The sequence below is a fragment of the Caretta caretta genome, chromosome 10, assembly GCF_965140235.1.
Source record: "Caretta caretta isolate rCarCar2 chromosome 10, rCarCar1.hap1, whole genome shotgun sequence".
Lineage (NCBI taxonomy): Eukaryota > Metazoa > Chordata > Testudines > Cheloniidae > Caretta > Caretta caretta.
The window spans coordinates 5,253,519-5,280,731 of NC_134215.1; the positions used below are offsets into that span (position 1 = coordinate 5,253,519).

General features: G+C 45.4%; 1 protein-coding gene across 3 annotated transcripts in view; it reads right to left on the reverse strand.

Annotated features, from left to right (window-relative positions):
• Nucleotides 1-27,213, reverse strand: part of LMF1 (lipase maturation factor 1) — a 336,726-nt gene that overhangs the window by 20,534 nt on the left and 288,979 nt on the right. For all 3 annotated transcript variants that reach the window (XM_048866655.2, XM_048866657.2, XM_075117566.1), the window contains 3 exons: nucleotides 25,071-25,224; nucleotides 20,643-20,826; nucleotides 1,463-1,575 (listed from right to left, as the gene is read on the reverse strand). In XM_048866655.2, the coding sequence (XP_048722612.2) occupies nucleotides 1,463-1,575; nucleotides 20,643-20,826; nucleotides 25,071-25,224 (451 nt within the window). The remainder of the gene's footprint in view (nucleotides 1-1,462; nucleotides 1,576-20,642; nucleotides 20,827-25,070; nucleotides 25,225-27,213) is intronic.

Sequence of the window (27,213 nt, forward strand, 5' to 3'; positions counted from 1 at the left end):
TACAGGAGATAATGCTGCCCGCTTATTGTTTACAATGTCACCAGAAAGTGAGAACAGGCGTTTGCTTGACACTTTTGTAGCTGGCATTGCAAGGTATTTTCGTGCCAGATATGCTAAACATTTGTATGCCCTTTCATGCTTCGGCCACCATTCCAGAGGACATGCTTCCATGCTGATGACGTTCGTTAAAAAAAATAATGCGTTAATTAAATTTGTGACTGAAGTCCTTGGGGGAGAATTGTATGTCCCCTGCTCTGTTTTACGTGCATTCTGCCATATATTTCATGTTCTAGCAGTCTTGGATGATGACCCAGCACATGTTGTTCATTTTAAGAATGCTTTCATTGCAGATTTGACAAAATGCAAAGAAGGTATCAATGTGAGATTTTTTAATTTGTAAGTCCAACTTTCATAATAAAGAGATTGCACTACAGTACTTGTATTAGGTGAATTGAAAAATACTATTTCTTTTGTTTTTTACAGTGCAAATATTTGTAATAAAAATAAATGTAAAGTGAGCACTGTACACTTTGTATTCTGTGTTGTAATTGAAATCAATATATTTGAAAATATGGAAAACATCCAAAATATTTAAATAAATGGTGTTTTTTTATTGCTTAACAGTGTGATTAATCGGGATTATTTTTTTAAATCACTTGACAGCCCTAACATATATATATATATATGTAGTAGAAGAACAGAGTTTGGTATTCCGATGGATAGTCTTAGGAAGCTTTAAGTCCCTTCTCAGATAATTTGGGGTTCTCTGTGTTAGACCTGAAAAGGATGAGATCTCCTTCCCAAGAACGTTTAGTTCACGTAGGTGTTGTGAATCTGAACCCGTTTAATGCACTTTGACAGCATCAGAGTATGAGTGAAGGGCCAGATATTATTATTAAAGCTGATAGAAACTATTCAGCCAATGTTTTTTGACAAAACAGACATTTTTTGTGAAAGATGTCCCTTTTGTAGCAATTCTTCAGGTTTTGGTTGCTGGTTTTCGGTTTTTCAATGAAACCCCAAAATTCCAACAAAACCAAATAATTCTGCAGGAAAATAAATCACTGATCACTCTATTATTTCACTGGCCACCGGAAATGGTATTCTTGCTTTGACCACGCAAAGCGATGCTGGCGGAATGTTGTAAAGTTCACAGGCTGCACCAACAGCCAAGATTTCTGCGCAAGGGAAGAAATGCTTGTCCCTTGATGCAAGTGCCCGGGAACTATCTCTACCTAAGGACGGCTGACCTACTGTAAGTCAGCCCAAGGAGCAGTAGGAAGGTGGTAAAGGTGTTTAGAGAGTACATTTTTCAGCAGACACAGCTCTACTGAGGGCGTACCAGTGTCCCATGACATAAAATGCACAATAAAAAGAAACAATGTTGACACCTCCAAGCTATAAAGAAGACTATTGTAGATGGAGTCTGGCTACACCTGTCACCTTTATAGAAACAGCTTACCTTGGCGGTGCCTTGCCCTCAAATGGATTGAACGCGATCAGCGACAACGCTGCCTCTTCACTGGCCAGCAGCTTTCCAGCCAAGTGGATTATCCATTCATTCTGTTCGTAGGTCTGGCAGAAGAGGAGTATGTGGGGAGGAGAGAAAAACAAAGCAAACATGTTAGACTGTTGGACAGAGAATAGATATTAAGGAATCTCATGTGGTCTCTACCAGCTGCTGGACTTGCTGTGACAAGCTGGAAACCTTCAGAGTTTCTACTCAGCAGATCTGCCTGGTTTGTCAAAAGCAGAGCTTTCTTTCTGAGCTAAACCAGTAAGCCTTGCACTAAACTCACCTCGCCTAGAAGTGATTCCTTGCATGTTGCAATACAGGCCCAGCATGGTACTGCTGCTTTGTGAAGATCTGCAGCACCTTACTGGCTGCCACAAGTAACAGCATGAATCATGGTGGTCTTATATTGTGCTCAAGGGACTTCAAAGCACAAATGGCAGCCTAAGAATTTTGTAGTTAAATGCATTATAGCTTATACCTCGTCTTGGACACTAGAACCTGTGTGACAGATGGGAATGTTGGCTAGAACACTGGGGCTATCTCCATCCCCTTTCTGAAACCAGGGATTCTTAAATGCCACCCGGGCAGCCCTGTCTACAGGGGGCTTATTTGAACGTGTTGTCTGGAGGGTGCATCTCTGGTAGAAAAAGTTAAGGGAGAGTGCTGTGCCATATCTCTGTGTCACATATAGCTACAAAACCAACACCTGACACTGTTCCACAGCCGTGTTGCATTGCAGGACACAAGATATATGAGGACTGTAGAATATAAATAAGAAGACAGCATCCACTGCCCTCAGAGACTCGAGAGGAAGGTTCATTCTGAAGAGTGGTTTTCTCTCTCTCCCTTTTCTCCCACCTTTAACATGGTGGTTTAGAATTTGTGCCTTTGCACAAGAAGTGAGTCTGGAAGGAGAGGATGTGTGCTTGGCACATCAAATGTAATCTCTAGGGCCAGCTGTAATTTCAAACATATATGTGGGGTAAACATTGGACAGCTTCACCCAGCATGTATTAACAAATTCAGCGCATGTAGATGGGTCTACGCAAACTCTCCAAGGGAAATGTATATTGACTACTTCCTCTATGTCGGCAGGAAGCAGAAAACACCTTAAGAAAATTTTGCAAAAAGAAAAGAGAGAACATCCTGTCTCATTAAAAACTATGGGGGCAAGAAGATTATAGGGGCAAGAACTAGATTCAGAGTTAAGTGACACTGAAATTGGGACGTTATATCTAAAAGGGTTACAGTTGCCTTCTCATAGCACAAAAGCATGCAGCAGTGTCAGGAAAATGCAAAGATATCACAGTTACAAATTCTAGTTTTTGATGGTGACAAAAGCACCTGCCTTCTCATTGGAAATACTGCCTCTATAGCCGCACCAAAGCTACCAACAGACAACCAGACAACAGACCCGTAAGTACTTATGGATTTCAGAGTCCAAGCAGTAACATGCCTGCCTCCTCTTTGCCCACCCCTGCTTTTATTATGATCATACTTCACACTCGAACATCACTTAGCTGAAGATCTCAAATTGCTTTATAAAGGGGGTGGGTGGGTAAGCATCATCATTCCCATTTCACATATAGGAAAACTGAGGCAGAGACATGCAGTGACTTGCCAATGTCATCCAGGAGTCAGTGACAAAGCCAAGGTAAAACCTGGGTCTCCTGACTCCCAACCTGGTGCCCTGGCCCATGGAGAGCACATTCTTTGGAGAGGCAGCAAGATCCAGTTGTACTCCTCTGTTAGTAGAGATCCTGTTGGCTCTCTGCAGTAACAAAGATGCACTCAGGACTTCCTGCTCCAGACATTACGATATCCACAAAACAGAGGACAAACGCAGGAGCGTTTACTCAGCCTGGAATGCCCTTGTTATTTCCCGTTGTGTCCTTCTAGTAAGAAGAGTCCGGATTTCATTAGCCTAGTCATGCACCTGTGGGAAATGTCATTGCATACTGAAAACGCCAGCTTTACAGACCTGGAGAACAAAGCCTTCTATGCATCCACAGATCAGGAAAAGCACAGAGACTGGCACCTATACAGGACCCCCCGCCCCGTAAAACCCTTCCTAGGGTCCCAACAGGGAACAGCAGCACTGTCCTGGCAAGACTTATCCCCAAGGTAAGGGCGGTTCAGTCTCATTAGCAAGATATCCACAATGAGGGTGCTAATCGTTGTGGAAGCTCCTCTGAGGTCCACTAGGAACTGGCACGAGACTCATCAACTCATCACACACTGGCTACCAAACAGACTTCAGCTGTCGATGGCTTTCAGCTGCTGCTAAGCTGGATCTGAAGGGGTGACCTAGTGGAAAAACAGGTGGGGACCAATTTCAGCCCTGATGTAAGGAGCCACACTGAAGTCACTGGATCCTATTCTGCTTTAAAGCACACTGCCATGATAGCAGAGGTACCTCCGCTGGATTCAATGAAATTACACCAGATTAGGAGTAGAAATAGAATCTGGCCTATTCTGTGACCTGCCCCACAGTTTGTGCCCAGGAGTGCTGAATTTCCTCTGGAAGTGGAGGGGCTGGTACAGAGCACGGTAGAGAGCTTGTGTTGGAAGCTTCGTCTTTAACCGACCTGTTATTTGCTTTCCTTGCTACGTGCCCCTTACCGCTACCATGGTTGTACTCCATTTGCCTCTCAGTGGGCATGCAAAATGAGTGTGACTTACACACCGAAGTGGGAGGGAGTGGGTACAGAGCAGGAAAAGCAACTATTCAAGAGGTTTTCATGTAGGGACATACTGCAGGAATCACCAGACTGATTTGGCCCAGGTGGTTCAGCCTGTCTCAGACAGAATCCCGAGCCAGATACTTCAGACAAAAGTGGAAAAATCCTTGAAACAGCAATTATGGAATAACCTACCCATGGAGAAGTTTCTTCCTAACCCCCATCAGCTAGTGATTGGCTTTTGCCTGGATTCATGAAGGTTTCCATCTATTACAAGTCACATCCTGTCTCATATAGCTGGAGATGTTACTATTTATATAAATATAAAATTCTTTTTCAACTCCTAAAATCACAGTTTCAGTCATATCTGGTAGCAGTGAGTTCCACAGGTTAATGGCATGCCATGTGAAAAAACAAATTTATTTTATCATTTTTAAATGTGTTGCTTTTTTGATTTATTTGTCTGCTGCCTTACTCTGGTATTAGGAGAGAGGGAAAACAGGAGCACCTGCCTGCTGTACCTTCTCTGAAACACTCATTTTGCACACCTCTTTCATGTCACGTCTTATTCTCTTTAATTTACACCCATTTGCTGACCAATGTACAATTTACATCCTTATTTAAATGATCACTGAATTTGGCTCACTGATTTCAAGGGTGTTGCACCCACCCACTGCAATCTGCAAGTGGCAGAATTTGACCCTCTCTATTTATTTCCTCCTCTGAATTAACGCAGCTTGTGTATTTAATATAGATATCCAGCACATCTCTATAAAGAGCATTTCACCTACCCGTGGTTTTAGAAGCTTTATTGTTCCAAAAAAAAAGACTTTTATACATGTGTATCCAAATGGATGTTTTAAGCAAGCAGTAGGGGACACTGTGGGAAAGCTAAACCCAGCAGCCGTACCTGCAAGACTGTGATTAACACAGAGCATCAATAAAATGCAAGGTTACTCTGCAAATCTTCTATAATTGCAAAGTTTGTTATTTCCATTGCTATGGGAAACACAGAAAGAACTGAGTGGCTGGAACACACCAAATATGGATGGCAGGCTGTTCAAACAGCAGCAGATCCTTTTGGGTTTTTGTCCCACGCTCATCTCTGCTGAGGGGAAAACCACAGTATTTTACACCGACAAGTTTTCAGAAAAACGTCACCCCCCCTCACATCTCTGATTTTATCTTGCACACATTTAATTTCACCTGATCGGCCGGCTCAAACACTATTACCAACCCCCAGTGTTCAAAAGCCATGAGCAAACCACAAGAATTTAATAAATAATACCATCAGGTCGTTTTTAAAACCTGAAATGCACAAACATGGGTCTCTCTGTTGGCTGCTTGGGTATAAACTCTTCTTATCTGCTTGTAACACCTGCCATGGGGGAGCAGCGATTCTACCCCCTCCACCTGCATCCATCCTGCTCCCTTATTATTAACCTTTCTCCTTGTCTCCAACCCCGCTCACCTACTCTCTTCCCCTACTCACACTCCCCCGCCACATGCTTCCAGTCTCCCGTCCCCAGCCCCACCGCCTACATTCCCCATAGACTAACACCTGACATTTCCCACTGCCTCGCCCATTCCCTGGCACCCCCTGGGTCTTGTGCCCTTTGTCTGTCAGACTCCTGTACTCCCCGATAGCCCACTGTGCCCACTCAGCCTCCCTCCTGTGCCCCCAAATAGCCCACTGCACCCACTCAGCCTCCTTCCTGTACCCCCAGATAGCCCACTGCACCCATTCAGCCTCCCTCTTGTACCCTGCCGATAACTCACTGCACCCACTCAGCCTCCCTCCTGTATCCCCCAGATAGCCCACCGCGCCCACTCAGTCTCCCTGCTGTACTCCCAGATAGCCCACTGCGCCCACTCAGCCTCCCTATTACCCCCTCATGTACCTCCAGTCCTGCCCCACCATGTCCCACTGCAATCCCCTCATTAGCTCCTTGCTCCTCCTCAGGCTGTCTTCTGCTCTTCCACTTTTCTCTGTCTCCTAGTGTCCAGCCAATTTAACTGCAGGGCAGAGGAAGGGGCCACTTCCCTGGGGGGCAGCCTCTGGTGTCCGTCTGACGGAAAACAGTGAGGTTAGGTGCAGTCTCCATTCTGCATGCAAAGCCTGTAGGGAATGACATGGCCATGGGGGTTTCAGCCCCATTGAAAGTTATGGGAGATGGCAGGCAAGTTGAATTAGTGATTCTCGAAGCCAGGAACCCAAAATCACGTGAGACTTTAACCCAAATCTTGCGAGGCTCACAAGAGCATCGCCGGAGCTGGCAAACCTAGCAACTTCTCTGCCAACGGCCTAAGGCTTCAGGCCTCATGTAAAGATTTTAGGCCAAGGTTTTCAACAGCGACTAGCAATTTTGGGTGGCTCAGTTGCTCAGTGTCCAGCTGGAGACACCTTAAAGGGGCCTGATTTTCAGAGGGTGGCTTCTCAGCGAGAAACCACAGCAGCCTAAGCCTGAGAGATCTCCTTTGTGTGGAAACAATTCTAAGCACTGACGGAGGAAGAAACTGCAGACTCTTGTGTCAGACACAGGGGGCGAGGACCTCTCACGAGGCACAGCTTAACTAGGAGAACAGCTGTAGTACCAACCCAAAGCATTCGGACAGGAGTCAGATCCCCAAAATCCTGAGATTGGCTTAAAAATCGTGAGCTTTTAAAAATTAATCAGTGCTGGGTTCTGTTTACTTGCCTGCTGGGTTTTGAACCTTTAGCGTTCAAGCTTTTCTCCACAGCTGTTAGGGCTAGAAAGTTAGGATTTTTTTTTTTTAAATGAAAGCTGAAATTCTCACGTAAGCACTGGACTCCACGCGCTGGGGCTTTACGAAAGACATCAAATATCCGGAAGCTCATGAGAAAATTATGAAAGGTGGCAACACTGGAACAGGATCCTTGGCCAATTTGGTTTCTGACACAGTAATTAACCACCCCGTGCTCCCCAGGAAAGGCGTGTGGATCGTGAAGCACGCTTCTCTTTTGAAATTTCCACCACATCCCTGGCCCCAGTCAAGTCGGCTGGGAGAAATTTCCACTGAACACGCCCTCCGCAGCACGAAAAGCCTAGATCCCGTGTGCCGCTGCTGGCTGGAACGTGCAGAAGCCTCACGTCACTAACGACTGCGCTGCTGAACTCATTAAACTGTAAAGTGATATGGTGGCAAAGGAGGGGAAACATAGTCAAGGTGATTTGGTCTGAGAGGCAGGCCAATGGCTGGGCTGGGAATAGAAACCTCGTCTCCTGGATCCCAGTCCATACAAGTCAACCTATTAAATGTAGACCCAGATATACCACAATATACACCTGATTTTCAGAGCTGCTGAGCACCCACAACTCCAGCTGAAGTCAACATGAGCTTCAGAGCTTGGTGCTTCTGAAAATCCGGCCCTGTGTATAATGTCGGGGAGGTAGTATGGCCTAGCCAGATAGGGCCTTGGGCTAGGAGTCAGAAGCCATGGGTTCTGTGCCCAGACTGGCTACAGACCAGACAACTCGCTCCTTCCCTTTTCTGCCTTGTCTGTTTAAGCTCTTTGGGGGGCATGGACTGCCTGTCACTGTGATTCTGCACTGCGGCTAACACAATAGGGCCTAATCTCACGGGGAGAGGGGGTGCATTTTGGTGCTTCCGTAATACAAATAACTCACAATAATGGCATGAGTGAGCTACTGGAAGCACGAGAAGCTTAACTGTCTATGACCTGACTTTTATGATGTTTAACCAGGTAACCTTAACAGTGCATCCAAATAGCATTTTTTGCTTCTCTCAGAATCATAGAATCCTAGAATATCAGGGTTGGAAGGGACCTCAGGAGGTCATCTAGTCCAACCCCCTGCTCAAAGCAGGATCAATCCCCAATTTTTGTCCCAAATGGCCCCCTCCAGGATTGAACTCACAACCCTGGTTTAGCAAGCCAATGCTCAAACCACTGAGCTATCCCTAATATATTAAATGTGCATTGAAAAGGACCTAAGTGCTTTAAAATATTAAAAATAGATTAAGATAGGAGAGAGGCTGTGGGAAACCCAGTGGAGTCGTCAGCAGCAATGAGACACTGAAGAGATAACAAATGAGTATAAACAGTGAAAAAAAAAAAATAAAAAGCCCCACACAGAACTACAGGGAGCATGTTCCCAACTGCAATCATGAGAACAAGAACCCTTTCCCTCTAGCTTTAATTGGTCATTTAATAAAAAAGCACTGTGGATTAACGTGGCATTTTATTGAATCTTTGTCCTGGCACAGATGCACTGGAGGAAGTAAGTATGAGCTGCACATGTGGAAACAGCTGGAAATTTGGCATGGGAGCTCAGCATTATTATTTTGCATAGTTGGCAAGCTCCGCACATTCCCCCCATTGGATTGTGTGTGTTAAAAGATGATAAAGGGACAAAGGTGGTTGGAATTTTAAGGTTTCTGTCTTAAGGGGGCATTTTTTGCGATCATGGATCAGAATATATCAACTTTTTTGTAAGTAGGGGGGTAAAAAGATAACTTCATGATCCTGGATGCTTTTATCTATCTAGGCATTTATATGGCTCCCATCACTGCTGTGATGGAGTTCCTGGAACCTTAAGTGTTAAAGGCATTTGTGATATCAGCTGGAATGCTAAATGTTGAATTATGGACAAGGAAGCCTATCTAATAAAAGTACTATGCCTTTCTATAGCACCTTCCATCTTAAAGACACTTGCAAATATCAGTTAACCCTCATCCCCAGCACGCATTATCGCCATAATACCATTACAAAACTGAAGCAAAGAAAGGTTAAGTGACTTGGCGAAGGCCACAGAGTAATAAAATCTAGTACTCCTGACTCCCAGTCCTTTGCCTTGGGCACATGACTATCCTTCCTATTGTTCCCAGATCTGGTCTGATCCACAAGGTAACATTACTTTCTCTCAGCCCTTTCAGGTCTGTCAGCTTATTCATAATAATGTGTCACTATAGGAAACCCTAGCTGAAGCGAGGAGGTCTTATAGAAAAGGATCAAACTCACAAGGGTCGTGTACCTAAGGGGTTGTCTAACTGGCAAGTTACTGTGCAGCAAGGAAGGGTGTGAGCCTACAGAGCACCAGCTTGTTGTGAAGTAATGTCCCACACTGACACTACCATACTTTCAAGAAGTTGTACGCCAAAAAGTGCACTCCAGGACTTTCATTGTGTGGTACCAATGCCCCCACAGGACATCATTGTGCAGCAAGCTGGTGCGTTGCAGATTCGCACCCTGGCTCACCACACAATAACTTGCCATGTAGACAAGCCCTAAGAAATATAAAGGCAGAGGCGTGGAGAAATGAGAAACAAATGCCAATCGTACCAATGGTGTTGCCTCCGGTTTTTGGCAGCTTATCCAAAATCAAACTCCCCAAACTTCAGATTTGTACGAAGTGCATCACTGCACATCAGATCCTACACAGGACCCCATTTTAGCCCACTGACACTCTATAAGATGAGTGGGCACAATTCCCACCACTGCTGTCCATACAAGTGAGGGTGGCTGGAACACTTAACCATATGCAGTAGGTCACAGACTGTCCCAGTATTCAGATATTTTTGGACACGTTACGTTATACTTTGAACAAGAGACTGGGCTTTGAAAACCAGTATCAATATAGCAATCGCTTTGTTACGACTATTCATTATTTGATAGCACCAACAGTGTGCTCAGAATTATCCAAACCAATAGCTCCTGCTCTGAAAAGCTGACACTCTGAATAGAATAAATTTTCTTCATGTCATAGTAAAAAACCAACAAACCCAACCCAACTCACCAACCAAACTGTCATCTTTGATTTTTCTTTATTAAGAACAGCTAGGACTTTCCATTGGTGCCCATCAGCAAAAAGCTAATGTCCTTATGGTGGACAACTGGATTTTGTGAAGTCTAGGATGCTCTAGTACTAGAAACACTGACCCATTTTGAAACACAAACTATACATGGGATCTTGCTGCCCGGTTGCCATTTGTTAACAATGCTGAATCCACCATAAAAGGGGCCAAAACACTGAGTTTGAGGTCTTTTGTACCATAATGTCAAAACACAGCTTAATTTAATAATGCACACCCTTTTTATGTGCAGACACACACTGAAGTATCAATTTGTTCTTTCCATTTAGAAGTGACCTCTCTAAATAATATACATGGAATTATATTGGGCCAGATCTTGGCTTAAGTTGACTTCAGTGGAGCTAGGCCAATTTATACCAGTTGAGGTTCTGACCAGTCAGGACAATTCTACACAATGGAAGCACAAACATCGGCTACTTAGACCAAAAAGACATATCATCCTGTCCAGTTCCAAAACAAAGCTCTCATTATTAGTGAGCATCTATTCATTTACTAATACGACCACACTGATCAGCCTTCACCATATTGCCTTTGGCCAAGACAAAAGAGGGGGAAACGTGTTCTCCCACCACCATGAGTGACCAGTTCTATGAAGGCACATTGCATGGCCTTACCCTTCCCTCTTTTGGAAGGCTAGGGTTACAGCTGGTGGTTGGCTTGAGTACTCCTTGCCCTCTCTGAATGCAGGAACTGGGATTGTACTTGGCTCCTTCTGGATGAGTAAACCTACCCCTTCCCCTCCTCCCTAGCATTTCCATGGAAATTCCAGCCAGAACCAGACTCAGATTCTTGTTAAGTCACATGGTGGCCTAGAAATTATTGCACTGTTGCAATATCCTTTCCTCAGCTGATCAAGAACAGGATGCTGCAAGCACTTATGCACATGAGTAGCTTTACTCCTGAGAGTAGCTCCAACGAAGTCATTGGCACTGCTCAAATGAGTAAAACTACTCCTACGTGCATAAGTGCTTGTGGGATTCAGGCCCAAAATATTCTTGAGACATATGTTGAGTTGTATAACTCATATTATACATACTCATGACCATGTTATCAGCTGGGAAGATGGTACAAAGGGAATCCCATTCTAAGCAGCTGCTAAGACATAAATTAAAAAGAAAAGCTCACTGATGTCTACATGTCAATGCCTCTGGCGTATTGTAGTTGATTTTCTCTTCTGCAGACAGGAAGAAGCGACACAGCCATGTTACTGGATTGGTTATGTCCCTCCCAACACTAAACGAAGGACATTAATTCAGAGCTACAGCACCCATGGGATGCTGAGACATTCAAAACAAGGAAGAGATTTAGAAACCAAATGAAAAGGGATATTGTATTTAGATAATAAAATTAAGATCATAAAAGCAATTTCCTAGAAAGTAATGTCACAATATATTACATGCAATTAAAGCGGGACCAGGACAGTAATTAAGTGGCAGTCAACTAATAAATTGCACTTCAGAGTTAGAAGCTCCAGAACAAAATCCCTGAGCTTCTAAAGTTTCGGATATGCCAGCTATTCAAACATGTGACAAGTGAAGGCCCATGTCAGCCATGACAGGCTTTGGGCCTACTTCTGTCAACATGCCTGTGTTTCCCTAGTGCAAATCCTGTAGTTATGCTCCACAGTGGAAAGTTTCTCAGGAAGCCCCAAGTGAAAGAAGGCGTCATATGTCAAACGTGATGAGGTGCAAAGAGGAACCTGTCACAAGCAGCACAAAGGGATGGTAAATTTTTTTCCCCAAGCCCTACTAGCTTTTCTGCAGCTTGTCAGGAGTTGGATATGTCAGTTCCTTAATTGACCACCTTCAATAAACTGCAAAGCTCTGAGGCCTACTGCTCCAAAAGTCATCGGGCAGCCTGGGAAAACTGGAAAAAAGTAAAAGAAATAAACTGTAATCCAGAGACAGGAGAAGCCTGGTTTTATGAACCCCCTTAACTATTTTGGGGCAAAACCAGTTTGAATTCCCAAACCTTTTTCCTGGAATTTAACCTCCCTGGTTTCTCATCCCTCCTGCTCCCCAAGCTATCTACCCAGGGTGATTCAATTAAAAAACAACAGCAACAAAAACCAGCCTTTTCCTGGCTAAAGTGATCTGTATTAAAGACAGAAAAATACTCATCCTTCCAACAGGTAGGCTGGGACAAGTGGGTGCTCTGTACATGGTATATATAATGCCAATTATTTTTAAACATAGTTGCTTAAGGTTAGGCTCTTAATTCCAGTTAGGTACTTAAATAAGGGTATGTCAACAGTACGATGACTATACTAGCGTCGGTATGTTGGCAAAGCTTGAAGTGTAGATGCAGCCTATGGCAACAGACTGGTTTTTTCTGGTGGTGTAGAAACACCACCTCCCTGAACGAAGTTAGCTATGTCCTCAGAAGCCCTCTTCTGCCAACATAGCTGTGTCTACACTGGAGGTTATGTTGGCATAGCAACATCTGTCCGGGATATAGTTTTTTTCAAACCCCTAACATAATTATGCCACTATAACATTTCAGTATAGTCCAGGCATAAGTGATCTAATTTTCAGAGGTGCTGCCAGAAACTTCATTTGTTCTGAGCAGGGAACTTAGAGTCAGTGTCAGGGCTACATCATGGGAAGCCTGTAGGAAAGGGGTGTGCTGCTCGACATCCGGACGGAAGAGTCAAAGATCAGCCCAGGGCCAGGCCAGGTCAAAACCACAGAATCAGAGTCTGTTACCAGACTGAGAGTGTGAGGCAAGAATAGGGGTCGGGCTGGGCTAAGGTCTTTCCCCAAAGTCACCAATGATTCTAAGCCAACAACAGTAAACCAAGATCAGGGTCAGAAGCCAAGGCTGAGAGTCCGGGATTCAGGCAAGTCACAGCAACGAAGGGTCTGCGGCAGAAGCACACCAGAGATCTGCATTGCCCAAGCAACTCCCAGAAATGGCTTCTGGGTTTATATGGAGAGTACCAGCCAATTAAAGAATCACAAAGGTCTGTCTCTCATGCCCCTTAGGGTGGGACTTCCTCCATAGAATCATAGAATATCAGGGTTGGAAGGGACCTCAGGAGGTCATCTAGTCCAACCCCCTGCTCAAAGCAGGACCGATCCCCAATTAAATCATCCCAGCCAGGGCTTTGTTAAGCCTGACCTTAAAAACTTCTAAGGAAGGAAATTCCACCACCTCCCTAGGTAACGCATTCCAGTGTTTCACCACCCTCCTAGTGAAAAAGATTTTCCTAATATCCAACCTAAATCTCCCCCACTGCAACTTGAGACCATTACTCCTTGTCCTGTCATCCGCTACCACTGAGAATAGTCTAGATCCATCCTCTTTGGAACCACCTTTCAGGTAGTTGAAAGCAGCTATCAAATCTCCCCTCATTCTTCTCTTCTGTAGACTAAACAATCCCAGTTCCCTCAGCCTCTCCTCGTAAGTCATGTGTTCCAGTCCCCTAATCATTTTGGTTGCCCTCCGCTGGACTCTCTCCAATTTTTCCACATCCTTCTTGTAGTATGGGGCCCAAAACTGGACACAGTACTCCAGATGAGGCCTCACCAATGTCGAATAGAGGGGAACGATCACGTCCCTCGATCTGCTGGCAATGCCCCTACTTATATATCCCAAAATGCCATTGGCCTTCTTGGCTACAAGGGCACACTGTTGACTCATATCCAGCTTCTCGTCCACTGTAACCCCTAGGTCCTTTTCTGCAGAACTGCTGCCTAGCCATTTGGTCCCTAGTCTGTAGCGGTGCATTGGATTCTTCCATCCTAAGTGCAGGACTCTGCACTTGTCCTTGTTGAACCTCATCAGATTTCTTTTGGCCCAATCCTCCAATTTGTCTAGGTCCCTCTGTATCCTATCCCTACCCTCCAGCATATCTAACACTCCTCCCAGTTTAGTGTCGTCTGCAAACTTGCTGAGGGTGCAATCCACACCATCCTCCAGATCATTAATGAAGATATTGAACAAAACCGGCCCCAGGACCGACCCTTGGGGCACTCCGCTTGATACTGGCTGCCAACTAGACATGGAGCCATTGATCACTACCCGTTGAGCCCGACAATCTAGCCAATTTTCTACCCACCTTATAGTGCATTCATCCAGCCCATACTTCTTTAACTTGTTGACAAGAATACTGTGGGAGACAGTGTCAAAAGCTTTGCTAAAGTCAAGGAACAACACGTCCACTGCTTTCCCTTTATCCACAGAACCAGTTATCTTGTCACAGAAGGCAATTAGATTAGTCAGGCATGACTTGCCCTTGGTGAATCCATGCTGACTGTTCCTGATCACTTTCCTCTCCTCTAAGTGCTTCAGAATTGATTCCTTGAGGACCTGCTCCATGATTTTTCCAGGGACTGAGGTGAGGCTGACTGGCCTGTAGTTCCCAGGATCCTCCTTCTTCCCTTTTTTAAAGATGGGCACTACATTAGCCTTTTTCCAGTCGTCCGGGACTTTCCCGGATCGCCATGAGTTTTCAAAGATAATGGACAATGGCTCTGCAATCACATCCGCCAGCTCCTTTAGCACTCTCGGATGCAACGCATCCGGCCCCATGGACTTGTGCATGTCCAGCTTTTCTAAATAGTCCCGAACCACTTCTTTCTCCACAGAGGGCTGGTCACCTCCTCCCCATGCTGTGCTGCCCAGTGCAGTAGTCTGGGAGCTGACCTTGTTCGTGAAGACAGAGGCAAAAAAAGCATTGAGTACATTAGCTTTTTCCATATCCTCTGTCACTAGGTTGCCTCCCTCATTCAGTAAGGGGCCCACACTATCCTTGACTTTCTTCTTGTTGCCAACATACCTGAAGAAACCCTTCTTGTTACTCTTAACATCTCTTGCAAGCTGCAACTCCAGGTGTGATTTGGCCTTCCTGATTTTACTCCTGCATGCCCGAGCAATATTTTTATACTCATCCCTGGTCATTTGTCCAATCTTCCACTTCTTGTAAGCTTCTTTTTTGTGTTTAAGATCAGCAAGGATTTCACTGTTAAGCCAAGCTGGCCGCCTGCCATATTTACTATTCTTTCTACACATCGGGATGGTTTGCCCCAGTAACGTCAATAAGGATTCTTTAAAATACAGCCAGCTCTCCTGGACTCCTTTCCCCCTCATGTTATTTTCCAAGGGGATCTTGTCCATCAGTTCCCTGAGGGAGTCAAGGTCTGCTTTTCTGAAGTCCAGGGTCCATATTCTGCTGCTTTCCTTTCCTCCTTGTGTCAGGATCCTGAACTCGACCATCTCATGGTCACTGCCTCCCAGGTTCCCATCCACTTTTGCTTCCCCTACTAATTCTTCCCGGTTTGTGAGCAGCAGGTCAAGAAGAGCTCGGCCCCTAGTTGGTTCTTCCAGCACTTGCACCAGGAAATTGTCCCCTACACTTTCCAAAAACTTCCTGGATTGTCTGTGCACCGCTGTATTGCTCTCCCAGCAGATATCAGGGTGATTGAAGTCTCCCATGAGAACCAGGGCATGTGATCTAGTAGCTTCTGCGAGTTGCCGGAAGAAAGCCTCGTCCACCTCATCCCCCTGGTCCGGTGGTCGACAGCAGACTCCCACCACGACATCACCCTTGGTGCTCACACTTCTAAACTTAATCCAGAGACTCTCAGGTTTTTCTGCAGTTTCATACCGGAGCTCTGAGCAGTCATACTGCTCTCTTACATACAGTGCAACTCCCCCACCTTTTCTGCCCTGCCTGTCCTTCCTGAACAGCTTATATCCGTCCATGACAGTACTCCAGTCATGGGAGTTATCCCACCAAGTCTCGTCACATCATAATTCCTTGACTTTGCCAGGACTTCCAGTTCTCCCTGCTTGTTTCCCAGGCTTTGCATTTGTGTATAGGCACTTGAGATAACCCGCTGATCACCCCTCTTTCTCAGTATGAGCCAGGAGCCCTCCCCTCTCACGCGCTCCTGCTCGTGCTTCCTCCCCGTATCCCACTTCCCCACTTACCTCAGGGCTTTGGTCTCCTTCCCCCGGTCAACCTAGTTTAAAGCCCTCCTCACTAGGTTAGCCAGCCTGCTCGCAAAGATGCTCTTCCCTCTCTTCGTTAGGTGGAGCCCGTCTCTGCCCAGCACTCCTCCTTCTTGGAACACCATCCCATGGTCAAAGAATCCAAAGCCTTCTCTCCGACACCACCTGCGTAGCCATTCGTTGACTTCCACGATTCGACGGTCTCTACCCAGGCCTTTTCCTTCCGTGGGGAGGATGGACGAGAACACCACTTGCGCCTCAAACTCCTTTATCCTTCTGCCCAGAGCCACGTAGTCCGCAGTGATCCGCTCAAGGTGATTCTTGGCAGTATCATTGGTGCCCACGTGGAGAAGCAGGAAGGGGTAGCGATCCGAGGGCTTGATGAGTCTCAACAGTCTCTCCGTCACATCGCGAATCTTAGCTCCTGGCAAGCAGCAGACTTCTTGGTTTTCCCAGTCGGGGCGGCAGATAGATGACTCAGTCCCCCTGAGGAGAGAGTCCCCGACCACCACCACCCGCCTCCTTCTCTTGGGAGTGGTGGTCGTGGAACCCCCAACCCTAGGACAGTGCATCTCATGCCTTCCAACTGGCGGAGTCTCCTTCTGCTCCCTTCCCTCAGACGTATCATCTGGTCCACTCTCCGCACTGGTACCTGTGGAGAGAACATGAAAACAGTTACTTACCTGTATCTGTGTTGCTGGTACATGGATGTTCCCCTTTCTTCTTCTGGAGGTCACATGATGCCAAATTTCTTCGCTGGCCTCCCGCCCCCGCTGTGCAGCCTGCTCTGAATCTTCAGAACCTTGTGCCCGTAGAAGCATATCCTGACGTCTGTCCAGGAAATCTTCTTCTCCAGGTCTTAGCCTCTCGGTAGTTTTTGGTGGCAGCCCTGCCGAGGCCCCTAGTGGCCATAAGGAAGCAGTGTTTACCTCAGAGTCTACAGTCCCCAGTTCTGAGCCTGGAGTTTCTTATAGCCAACTTTGCTGTGGGTGTTCAGTGCCTTTGAAAAATCAGACGACTGATTTAATGACCTAACTCTATGTATTCAGATGCCTAATTCTGGGCAGCCATATCTGAAAATGTTTGCAGTTGCATTTACATTATTTATTATGATATTTTTCACCCTGCTCCTTCTCCATTTTTCACCCTGTTTCTTTGCTGGATATGTTTTTTTTTCTCTTTCTTTCTACCCGTTTTGTCAATGTCTTTTCTAAGCAGACTCTGAACCCACTTCATTCAGACCATTTTTTCCACTGACAGCCCACTTTCTTCCCATAATACAGAGTGGCAGAAGGGGTATCGTGGAAGCAACCAACAGGGGTAGCAGAAATGCAGAATGGGATTGCTGGGGAAGGTGGACCATGACTCAGCTTCTACAGAGTGTCAGCCCAGTTGGAACACTGCAACTCCGCCTCAGAACACTGCAACTCAGCTGGAAAATTCTAGTCAGGTCTAAGGAGTTGCAGTAGCAACTGAAATGGAAAACTCTGGGCAGTTACCAGCATCTTCCACGGGGCACTTTAATGCACTCAGAGATCGGACCAGAGAGTGGAAGTGACATTGCAAAATCGGTGAGGAGCAAATATGGCCTCATGGCGACAGCGGAGACTCCAGGGTTCTGCTCCCAGCTACGTGATACTGGGGAAATCGATGGATGTGTGACAGCTGCCATTTTAGCTGACACCAGAGGCTCAATCAGGGGCCCCCAGAGCTAAAAGCAGAAGTCTCCACAGTTTGAGCGAACAAGCCAGGCTTGGTAGCTGGGGGTTGGAATAAACTTACACCTTTCATGGATCAGGTGTAGAAGGGAGAGACACAAACACACACTGACCAGTAGGCATTTACCCACTGGTGCATTTACCCACTGCCAATGGGGCATCATCAGGTTTAATTAGTGGAAGTGTAATTAATTGACATGTGTGACTATAGAGCTTTGAATGCACAAATACAACTGTAGCCCCATGTGTGGCAACATAATAGACACACCTTGGGGACCTTTTATTGAATTAAAAGGAAAAGATGTAAATGGGCCTGCTTTAATTCTTTCTCCTGCTCCTCCCCAAGCTGTTCATATATATCACTGTCACTCAACATGCCAGGTCTATGTCTGCTGAAAGATCTAACTCGTGTGTAACAGTGTCATTCAACACCATCACCGCCAACGCTTGCGAACAATGGACTAGTATCTATACCCCATCCTTGCTTGTTTTCAAACCTGAGAACACTTTGTATTTTAAAACCATAGCGATAGTCCTGTCTTGGAAAGAAACAGCCATTCTCTCATCTCAGTGCTGTTTCTCTCTCTTCAAAACCTTCCACAATACAAGGAGATTTCAACCAACAGCTTCCATTCAACCCACTGCATCTTTCCTTAATGCTGTGCACTGGCTTGAGTTTTAATCTGTGCTGTCTTCTTGCTGAGAGAGAAGCATACCTAACGCAGATTAAATGAAATCCCAGCACAAAAATCCTTGAGGGGTAAATATAAAACCATAGCCAGAGAGAGATGCTTATTGTCAGTGCTGAAGAATCTAAAAGGTGCCTATATGAAAATACCGCAAAGACAGAAAATGGCAGGGTGGGGGAAGAAGGAGACAGAGGAGTGTCAAGAAGATGAAGGAAAAGGTCTATAATAAAATATTCTGGAGTGGGTTCATGTTATGTAATTGCTCACAAGCCTTGATTTTGTAACTTCTGTTGTAAATTTTAATGGGAATGTAAATAAGACTGAAGAAAAGAATAAAAAGGCTTGAGAAACAATTCTGAAAGTTTCCCCACTAAAAAAACCAAACCATCTGTTTGCAGGTGACATGGCGGGGAGGGGGAATATTTGGACAAATTCTGAAGTCCTTAATCAGCAAAACTCCCAAGGAAACCAATTGCCCGGGTTGCAACTGAGGGAAGAACCCAAGATTTAGTCCAAAAGGCTTGACAGAAAGGAGGCACTAGAATTTACCAGTTACAGCAGGTAACTCAGGATGGTAAAACTTGGTTCTAGACCTGACTTCCACTGACTCATTGTGTGAACTTGGGCAAATCATGTAACCTTTTTGTGCCTCAGTTTCCCCATTTTTATCGTAAGCGTAATGACACTTGCCAACCTTTGTAACATACTGGGAAATCTTTGGGGGGAAATCACTATCTATATAAATTCAAAGTGTTTTTACAATTATTATTTCTGAGAAATAACATTTTTTTTATCTAAAACTGAGCCAAATTCACCACTGAGCTTAAACCCCTATTCAACCGCATTCATTTTTGCCATTTAATTTTAAAAAGTGATCCTTTATTGACATGTACATACATTCCTTGAGGGATGGACGCACAATATTTTGGTTGGAGGTACCTCTCCTCCTGGTCACAAAAACAACTATTGAGTGACTTTAGCAGCATGTGTTGCTAATTTATTCTAATTTGCGAGAAACAAGCTGGAAAGCTATTTTTAAATAGAAATTCAAACTAGGGCTTCACATATTTTTTCTCCCCTGTGAATGTGCAATAAATCCACAGTAGATACTGTATATTCTTTGTAAACACTGAAGTGCTCACCTATTCAGGTAATTAAGACCCTATCATGTTTTTCCTAGGAGCAGAGACCATTTGTTCTGACAAAGCTTCAAACTGGGCAATCTCATTCTACCTACCTAAATTCCCCCTGCAGTTCCAACTAATAAAGCATCCTTCTTCACTGTCCTAAAGTGCTGTGAAGCGTTCTTGTGAGCTGTGGGTGTTCCACCCCAGAGGTGGGTGCATTTCAGTGATGGGAGAAGTGATCTCTGTAAGCATACTATCTGTAAAAATATTTGGAGGTTCTTTGGGATGAAAAGGCAAAATATGATGTAATGTTACCCTCACAAATACCAAAAATGGAGGGAGAGTATTTTCAAAATGAAATCTAATGGAAATAAAAAATAATTTACCAGTAAAATTGGGCTTTTTGCTCTTCCTCAGAGCACTTTACAAGTGTGGACAGGTATGATTATCACCACTGTACGGATGGGGGAAATGCGGTGCACAGAGGTTAAGCGACTTCTCCAAGCCCACACTCTGAGTCAGTGGCAGAGATGTGGTTAGAACCTAGTACCTCTGACTCCAAGCCCACTGTGTTACTGAATTGGCCCATGTTATCTCTATTGACAAGCAAATTATTTATTAGAACTGGACAGTCTCCCTCTGTTTGCAAGCCATTAGAAAACACAAACAGGTACCTCGATCCAGTCTTGTTATTTAAACGTGTTCTGTTGTTTAGCACAGTGGACAGAGAGACAGAAGTGCTAGGTCCCATCCTTGGCTCTGCCACTAATTCCCTCTGTGAGCTTGGCAGAATCACGCAACCACTATGTACCTCAGTTTCCCCATCTATAAAGTGGAGATAACTACTCTATATGCACAGGAATATTGCTACTTTGAGATCCTCAGCTGAAAGGGTCTCATTATAAGAGCAAGGTGTTAGCCTATTTCTATAGTTTAACCACCACCACCTACAACAACAGCTGAAACAAACAGGAGAACAAACATTTGTTGATGTAGTGGTCTACTCAAGGGGTACAGCAGTTTTATGTTGCTTGTTTCCTGGCCTTCCGTTGTTTTTTCTGGGCCAGAGAACACACAAACCTCAGTGCATATAAGGTACATACCTGGAATGCAGCAAACCACATGAGCCAGTCCAGACGATAGTGGTATGGTGTTATCAGGCACGGCCTCCTCTTCAAATCCCCAGGCTTACATTTAAACTCGTACTCCTCCCAAACTGCCATGGGATCATTGGGGTCCAGGCAGGATGTACCTTGGAAGATGATCTCAGTTCGTTCCTTAGTAATGCTAGGGGAAATAATCATTGCATTGTTATTTTCTCAGGCTGTGCCAAATGCTAAATACTGACAGTCAGCAAGGAACTGCCCCATTAGGCTAAAATTTCTTTTAACCTGCCTTTGGCTTTTCGGCTAAGGTGAAGTGTGGTAGCAGCTTAACATTTTGATTCTGACAAGCTGCTGAGCACCAATCTATGTAAGGTACTTCTATGGACCCCCCTTTACCACAGCACCTGAGCACCACACCATCTTCAATGTGTTTATCCTCACCAGGCCCTGGTGATGTAGGGCAGTGCTACTATCCCCATTCCATGGCTGGGGAGTTGAGGCACACAGAGACTAAGAGACTTGCCCAAGGTCACACAAGGCAGAGCAGGGAATTCAATCCAGGTCTCTCGGTGTCCTAACCACGAGATCAGCCTCTCCCCCTACTTGGTTTCCAGCACATCCCTTTATCTCAGCCATTCTGACAGTCTAATGATAGCACACCCCGTGGTGTGCAAGGCTTAGCTGTGTGACCGCACGACTCGTGTGGGACAGTAGAGATTCGGTCACTCACAAAAGTGATCCATCCTAACTCAGATTTGCATAATGACCCAGGTGCAAAAACGCATGCGTGTAATCTGCATGTGTGGATGCCCTGATGGCACCTCCTGACTCTGGTATTTGCAAGTGCAATTTCATGTGACTCCATCTGCAGGATCAGCAGAGGGGCTTCTGGCTGGGACAAGCTCAGCACAGCCCTTACCGGGCTGGCTTCCTACAGGTTCACTTAGCAGAGCTGCTGGTCATGGAGCATTAGAGTTCAGCGCGTCCAGGTTACTTGGTTATGTCTGCTCTAGAATGTGGCAGCCAACTGGCATACACAATCCACCCCCTCTGGAGCACCCCCTAGCAGATTACTCCTGGGGCACCATTAACAACTGTCTGAAAGTGCCCAAACGTTTCGCCATCTCAGCTGGAGGAGAAGTCTCATGGAGCCATTGCTCAGCAGCCGAGCAGGGGAGGGCGGCGTGTGAGCCGTCGCAATTGAAGCCAAGAGAAACAGAAAAGGAAAACAAGCTGGCTGTACCTAATTAGACATATAAAAAACCACCCCAGCCTTATGGCAGGTCACACACAGACCTAAGTCTCATGATTTGCCAGCCTCCAAACAGCAAGGCAATCGGACAATGCAGAGCGCAAGCACCATGCCACAAAAGGAGGCCTACAGCGAGACACCCATGTTGAAATCCGTTCCGTAAGGGCTTTTTTTCAAAGATCTGTCAGTGATGCTTCTCTACAATGGAGCACTCTGTTTGCCATGGTGTCTGCATAACAGCATCATTCTATCTATCCAACTGATCCAATCCCCGTCCCCTAATTCCGTCCTTTCTTGGTCCTTCCGCCACCAACCCAAGAAACTGAAAGCGCAGACCAGCAATTCCCTCCCCCTTTGCTTATTTCCAGTGATAGACGCTTGCAACTAATGGACTGCCATTCATCTCAACGTATAATTGTTACCTGCATTTAATAGATTTCTGGACTCTTCAGCCAAGTTCCATACTATATCTTCGGCTGAGTTATGAGCCGTGGCTAGCTGCCCAATGGTTAGAAACACACTGTAAATCAGGGACACCAAATTACTAATAAGAGTTGGTTCCTACTGTGTGCTTCAAAATATGTCAAGTTTCACATAATCGTATATTCATTATGAGCTGCAATCCTCTTTTTATTGGTTTACATAGGCTGGAATTACAAACATATTACAGCAGCATTTCATCACACGCTCTTTCGGTTCTGGTAACTGTTGAAACAAAAACCTTAGACCGAAGAGGAAAAAGAGAAACAAGAACCCAAATACAACAAACTCCCATAACTCCAAGGCTCCACCACTCTAAGAGATGCAGGGATTAATACAATTTTGTTCTCACCACTCCTACCCTGCCCCCTCCAACTCTCCTCCAAAACAGGGCTTTCACGTGTCACACAAAACACTGCTATGTTTTAAAGTGCGGAGGTTTGTTTTTTATCATGTTTGTTCAAAGCTTCCCTTCTGCAGAGGTTGAACAGAAATGTCGGCTTGTTTGAAAGGTGGGTAAAAGATCATTTCAAAGCCCAGTGTGACTATGGGCATGCTGCATAACGCTACTGCTCACAGAGTGACATGGCTTTTACAAAGGTTACATTTTTGTAACAAGGACCTAACACACCTGGGTAGTTACACTGGGTACCTGCTCAGCCAGAATCTTCTGCAGCCAATCAGATCCCTCTTTTTATAATGCCCCTTTAATAACAGCTGGCTATTTTCTGGGGTACGATCCACAATCCACTGAAATCAATAGGAGCCGTTTCCATCCTTTGCCTCAGGCCTCTAGAGCAGCGGTTCTCAACCTTTTTGGGCTCAAGACCTATTTGTAAACGTTTATGACCTGTCACGACCCAGAACATAATCTGGGGGTGGAGGCCCTGGGGTGGTTTCAATTGGATCCTGCCCGGCACTCACCGCACAGTGGGAGGGTGACCAGATGTCCCAATTTTATAGGGGCAGTCCCGATATTTGGGGCTTTTTTTATATGGGCTCCTATTACCCCCCAAACCTGGCCCGATTTTTCACACTTGCTGTCTGGTCACCCTACACAGTAGTGGCTCCTGCAGCTCCTGTGCTGTGGGGCTAGCTGGGCTTGGCTCTCCGCCCCGGGCGTTGCAACCTCTCGCCTCCCTGACTGGACCAAATCTGTGTGAGTGGAGCTGTGACCTGGCTCATGGGGTTGCAGTGCCACTCACTCAAATCTGGCCTACCCGGACTCCCATTATCATGATGGCTGGGCCCAATCTGAGTGGTGCTGGGACCCCAGAGGTTGAAGTACCTGGAGCAGGGAGATGAGCCCAGCTAATCCCGTGGGACAGGAGCTATCATGCGACCCTTTGAAACATTCTGGCCACCCAGTTTTGGGTCCCGACCCACGGGTTGAGAAACCCTGCTCTAGAGAACATATGGTCAGCACAGTGTGGGCCTGCGGCTGGCAGAAGCAGAGGTCTAACTATGAAAGACTGGCCAGCTTCATCAGGATTACCTCAGACTCTCCAACTGGATTAAAAGGCTTGGGACCAGTCCTTCCATCAGCTGCCTGTCTACAGCTCATATTGACTTCAGTAGGAATTGCGCACACAACTGGTAGGATGATCGAACTCCCGGTCCTCCAGTTCTACTTCCTCCCTGCAACGTCCTCAAGAGATACAGATTAAATTCTAAACAGCTCAATAACCGATCAAGAGGAACAAGCAAGCACTCAGATTCCACAATGGGTGTGCTGCGGGAACCTAAACAGACTCTCTCCCACGTCAGCCCGAGCTGGCTACAAGCACAAAAACTGTGGAACTAACATGTTGTTTGTAAAACAATAACCCTGCTTCTATTTTATACCCCTTTCCTCTCCCCTTTCTCTATCTTGTCTGTTCAGATTACAAGGTCTTCAAAGCAGGGAATGTCTATTACTCTAACCTAGCACAATGGGCCCTCATTATCAATCGGCCCCTCCATGTTGTCGGAATACCAAAGCAACAACAAAGGATTGCACATGCTATATTGAGGGTCTTCTCCTTCCCTACCCCACTGGTGTTACTGCAAAACCAGCCAGTTTCCAACTGATAGCTAGAGGAACAAGTTCTATGCGGTTGAAAGCAGTGGTAAGTATTTAGCCTGTGTGGATACTTGCAGAGATAGCTAGTACGGCCACAATAACGTGGCCCAACGGCCTAATGCAGAACCCTGCATGCTATCATGCAGAAGGCTCTTTTTCAGGGCATCCTTATGACTTTTCTTCTGCCAGAGCAGAAAGGCAAGGCAGGTTCACGGAGGAGATTTTCCCAGCTAGAGGGAGGGAAGAAGGAAGGAACACGAACACACACACACGATACAGAGAAAAAAAATCACTCTAAATATGACCCATATGACTCTCTACCTTCTATGCATATTATCATAATGTTTTTATATCTAATATATTGTGCCCCATAAGAACAGTTATAAATTTAAAGCAAAACTATAGTCAAATAAATTATAATACAGTAGGAGAGGATTTTGTGATCCTTTTCAAGCACTCCCTTTCCCCCCCCATCCCCAATGAACAGCTACTCTGAACCTATCAACTACCAGAAGGATTAAAAAATAATGATTATAAGACACAAAGACTGGCTAATTGACTATATTTCATGATGTTGATAGGAGAATAGAACAGAATAGGTGTGCTGTGGGTCTATTCAAATGATTAGTACCTTCCAAAAGCGCCGTATGTGTTTACTATCCTGAGCGGGTTGAATGAGGTGTTCATGACTTGTCTGGAATTAAGCAGGTTGAGAACGACAGGTATACTGAGATAGGTGATCAGGAGTCCAAATGAGACGTTCACCGCTTTGCGGACGTAGCAGCCTGGTTAGAACACAAACAGAACCAGAAAGGAAGTGACTTCACCGTCTGAAGTTCCTCATGATCAGTTCAGACCCTGCTTCTGAGAAGACTTTTTTTCCCCTACAATCCTTTCATGTCACCTGACAGGCAATTTCAGAGGGCTGCTAACAGTTGGTGTCAGCTCCCTTTCAAGCTAAAGTGGATGAATTCTTATACGTAATCAAACAAATCCTCACTGGTAGGCCATGTAATCTCTCTCCAAAGATCTGCCTTTCTCTAAATAGTCTGAGAAGGGGCTGAAAAGAAAAATGTCTAAAATGTTAGAGTAATAACAGTTTTAGTGTAGCAAAAAAAACCACAGCAGGCATTTAGACATTGTTCAGAATTGCCCTCCTTGTTATTAAGACTTTCCATTGACTCTCTCCAGCTGATTTTAAACTCTCTCTATTCCTCATCATGGATCCTAACACCAGCCGTTTCTTTGTCCTTCCTCACTGCTGGTGGAAGAGAGACCACTCCTCTGAAGCTCTTACCACTGGAATTTGCTTTTCTGCATCTTCCTGCCACTGCCACAACTCCTCTCTTTGATTCTCATCTCTTTCCTGGCTAGTGCCTCTGTACACTTCTCTTTCCTTTCGCTACCACTTATTATTTCAACTTCCATTATTTTACATTGGGAAGTGCTTTGGGAAATGGCTTGCAGGAAGGACCTTGCAAATGAGACTGGTGTTGTACTGGATAAAATGCGGTTTTTCAGTCTACTGAGAATCTAACGTTATCACAATCAGACAAATAAGCTAAGGCAGCCTCTAAAGGGTTTTTTGTGCTTATGATTGTTTTTAATTTAATGTGGACAGTCAAAGGAGAAGACTCAAAGCAAATGCATGTAGCTTTCCTCCTATCTCTGCAGGAGCGGGATGGTTATTTAAACCTCTCATATAGTATGAATAATTGCTTAGTCTGGGAATATTTTTGGAGAATCACTTGATTCGGGTGGGTTATCTACCCCAGCCCTCTGCATCGCAGCCAGGCTGCCTCTGTGATCAGATGGCCTGAGACTTCTAGCCTGTAAGGAAAAAAAATAATCAGATACGAACACCAATGACTGCAAAGTTTATTGTGAATGTCGGTGCTCCCCAGGTCACCATTTGTCTGGATGATGTCTAAACATGGGCCTGATTCTGCATATCCCTGCTTCTTGGATTCGTCTGCCACTAACTGGGTGAGTGAGGGTTTGCAGGATCTGGCCCTTTGACAGTCCGCTCGTTGGGGCCACAGGTCATCACTTCTTGCATGGCTATAAAGCACCATGGACACCTACAGCACTGTGTACATCATAACCATGCCCTCCGAGTTGCACCAATCTGACCTTTAACTGCAGTTACAGTTAAATACATGTGGAGAACGGCAACAGAAAGGAGTGAAACTGGCGGAAGAGGTGCAGAGTCTGCTTTGCAGCCCATCAATGGGAATCTTGCCATTGACTTCAGTGAGACTTGGATCAGGCCCTCAGACACCAAGGCGCAGATCCTTAGAGGTACCTAGGCACCTACGTCTCACTGAAATCAACAGGAGTTGGTGCCTTGAGTATCTGGTCCCATGTGACAGGCTCTTTTACAAAAACTTTCACACGAACAAAAGGGGCATAAAATGCCACACCCTCCATTCTTCTGACTCTTGGGATTAATGGTCCTCTAGGACTTTTGCTACATGGCCCTCCTGTCCAAGGCACCGACTCAGCAATCCATTGTTATTCAGCACGTGCATGAGTGCTTTCTGGAACAGGGATGGATTTAAGCTGGGACTGAACCCAAGTTTATAGCAAGTATGGGAGGTTCTTCTAAGTAACCCTTAACTGGCCGTCTGTGGGGACCTGTCAGAGAATTTCTTGGAGTAAATTTGGGAAGCTGAGTCACAAGAGGATCTCTCTCATTCTCAAAATGATTCACAGATTGGTAAATTGAAGAACCATTATTCTGTTTCTTCTCCAACAAGTCAGGCATAGGTTTA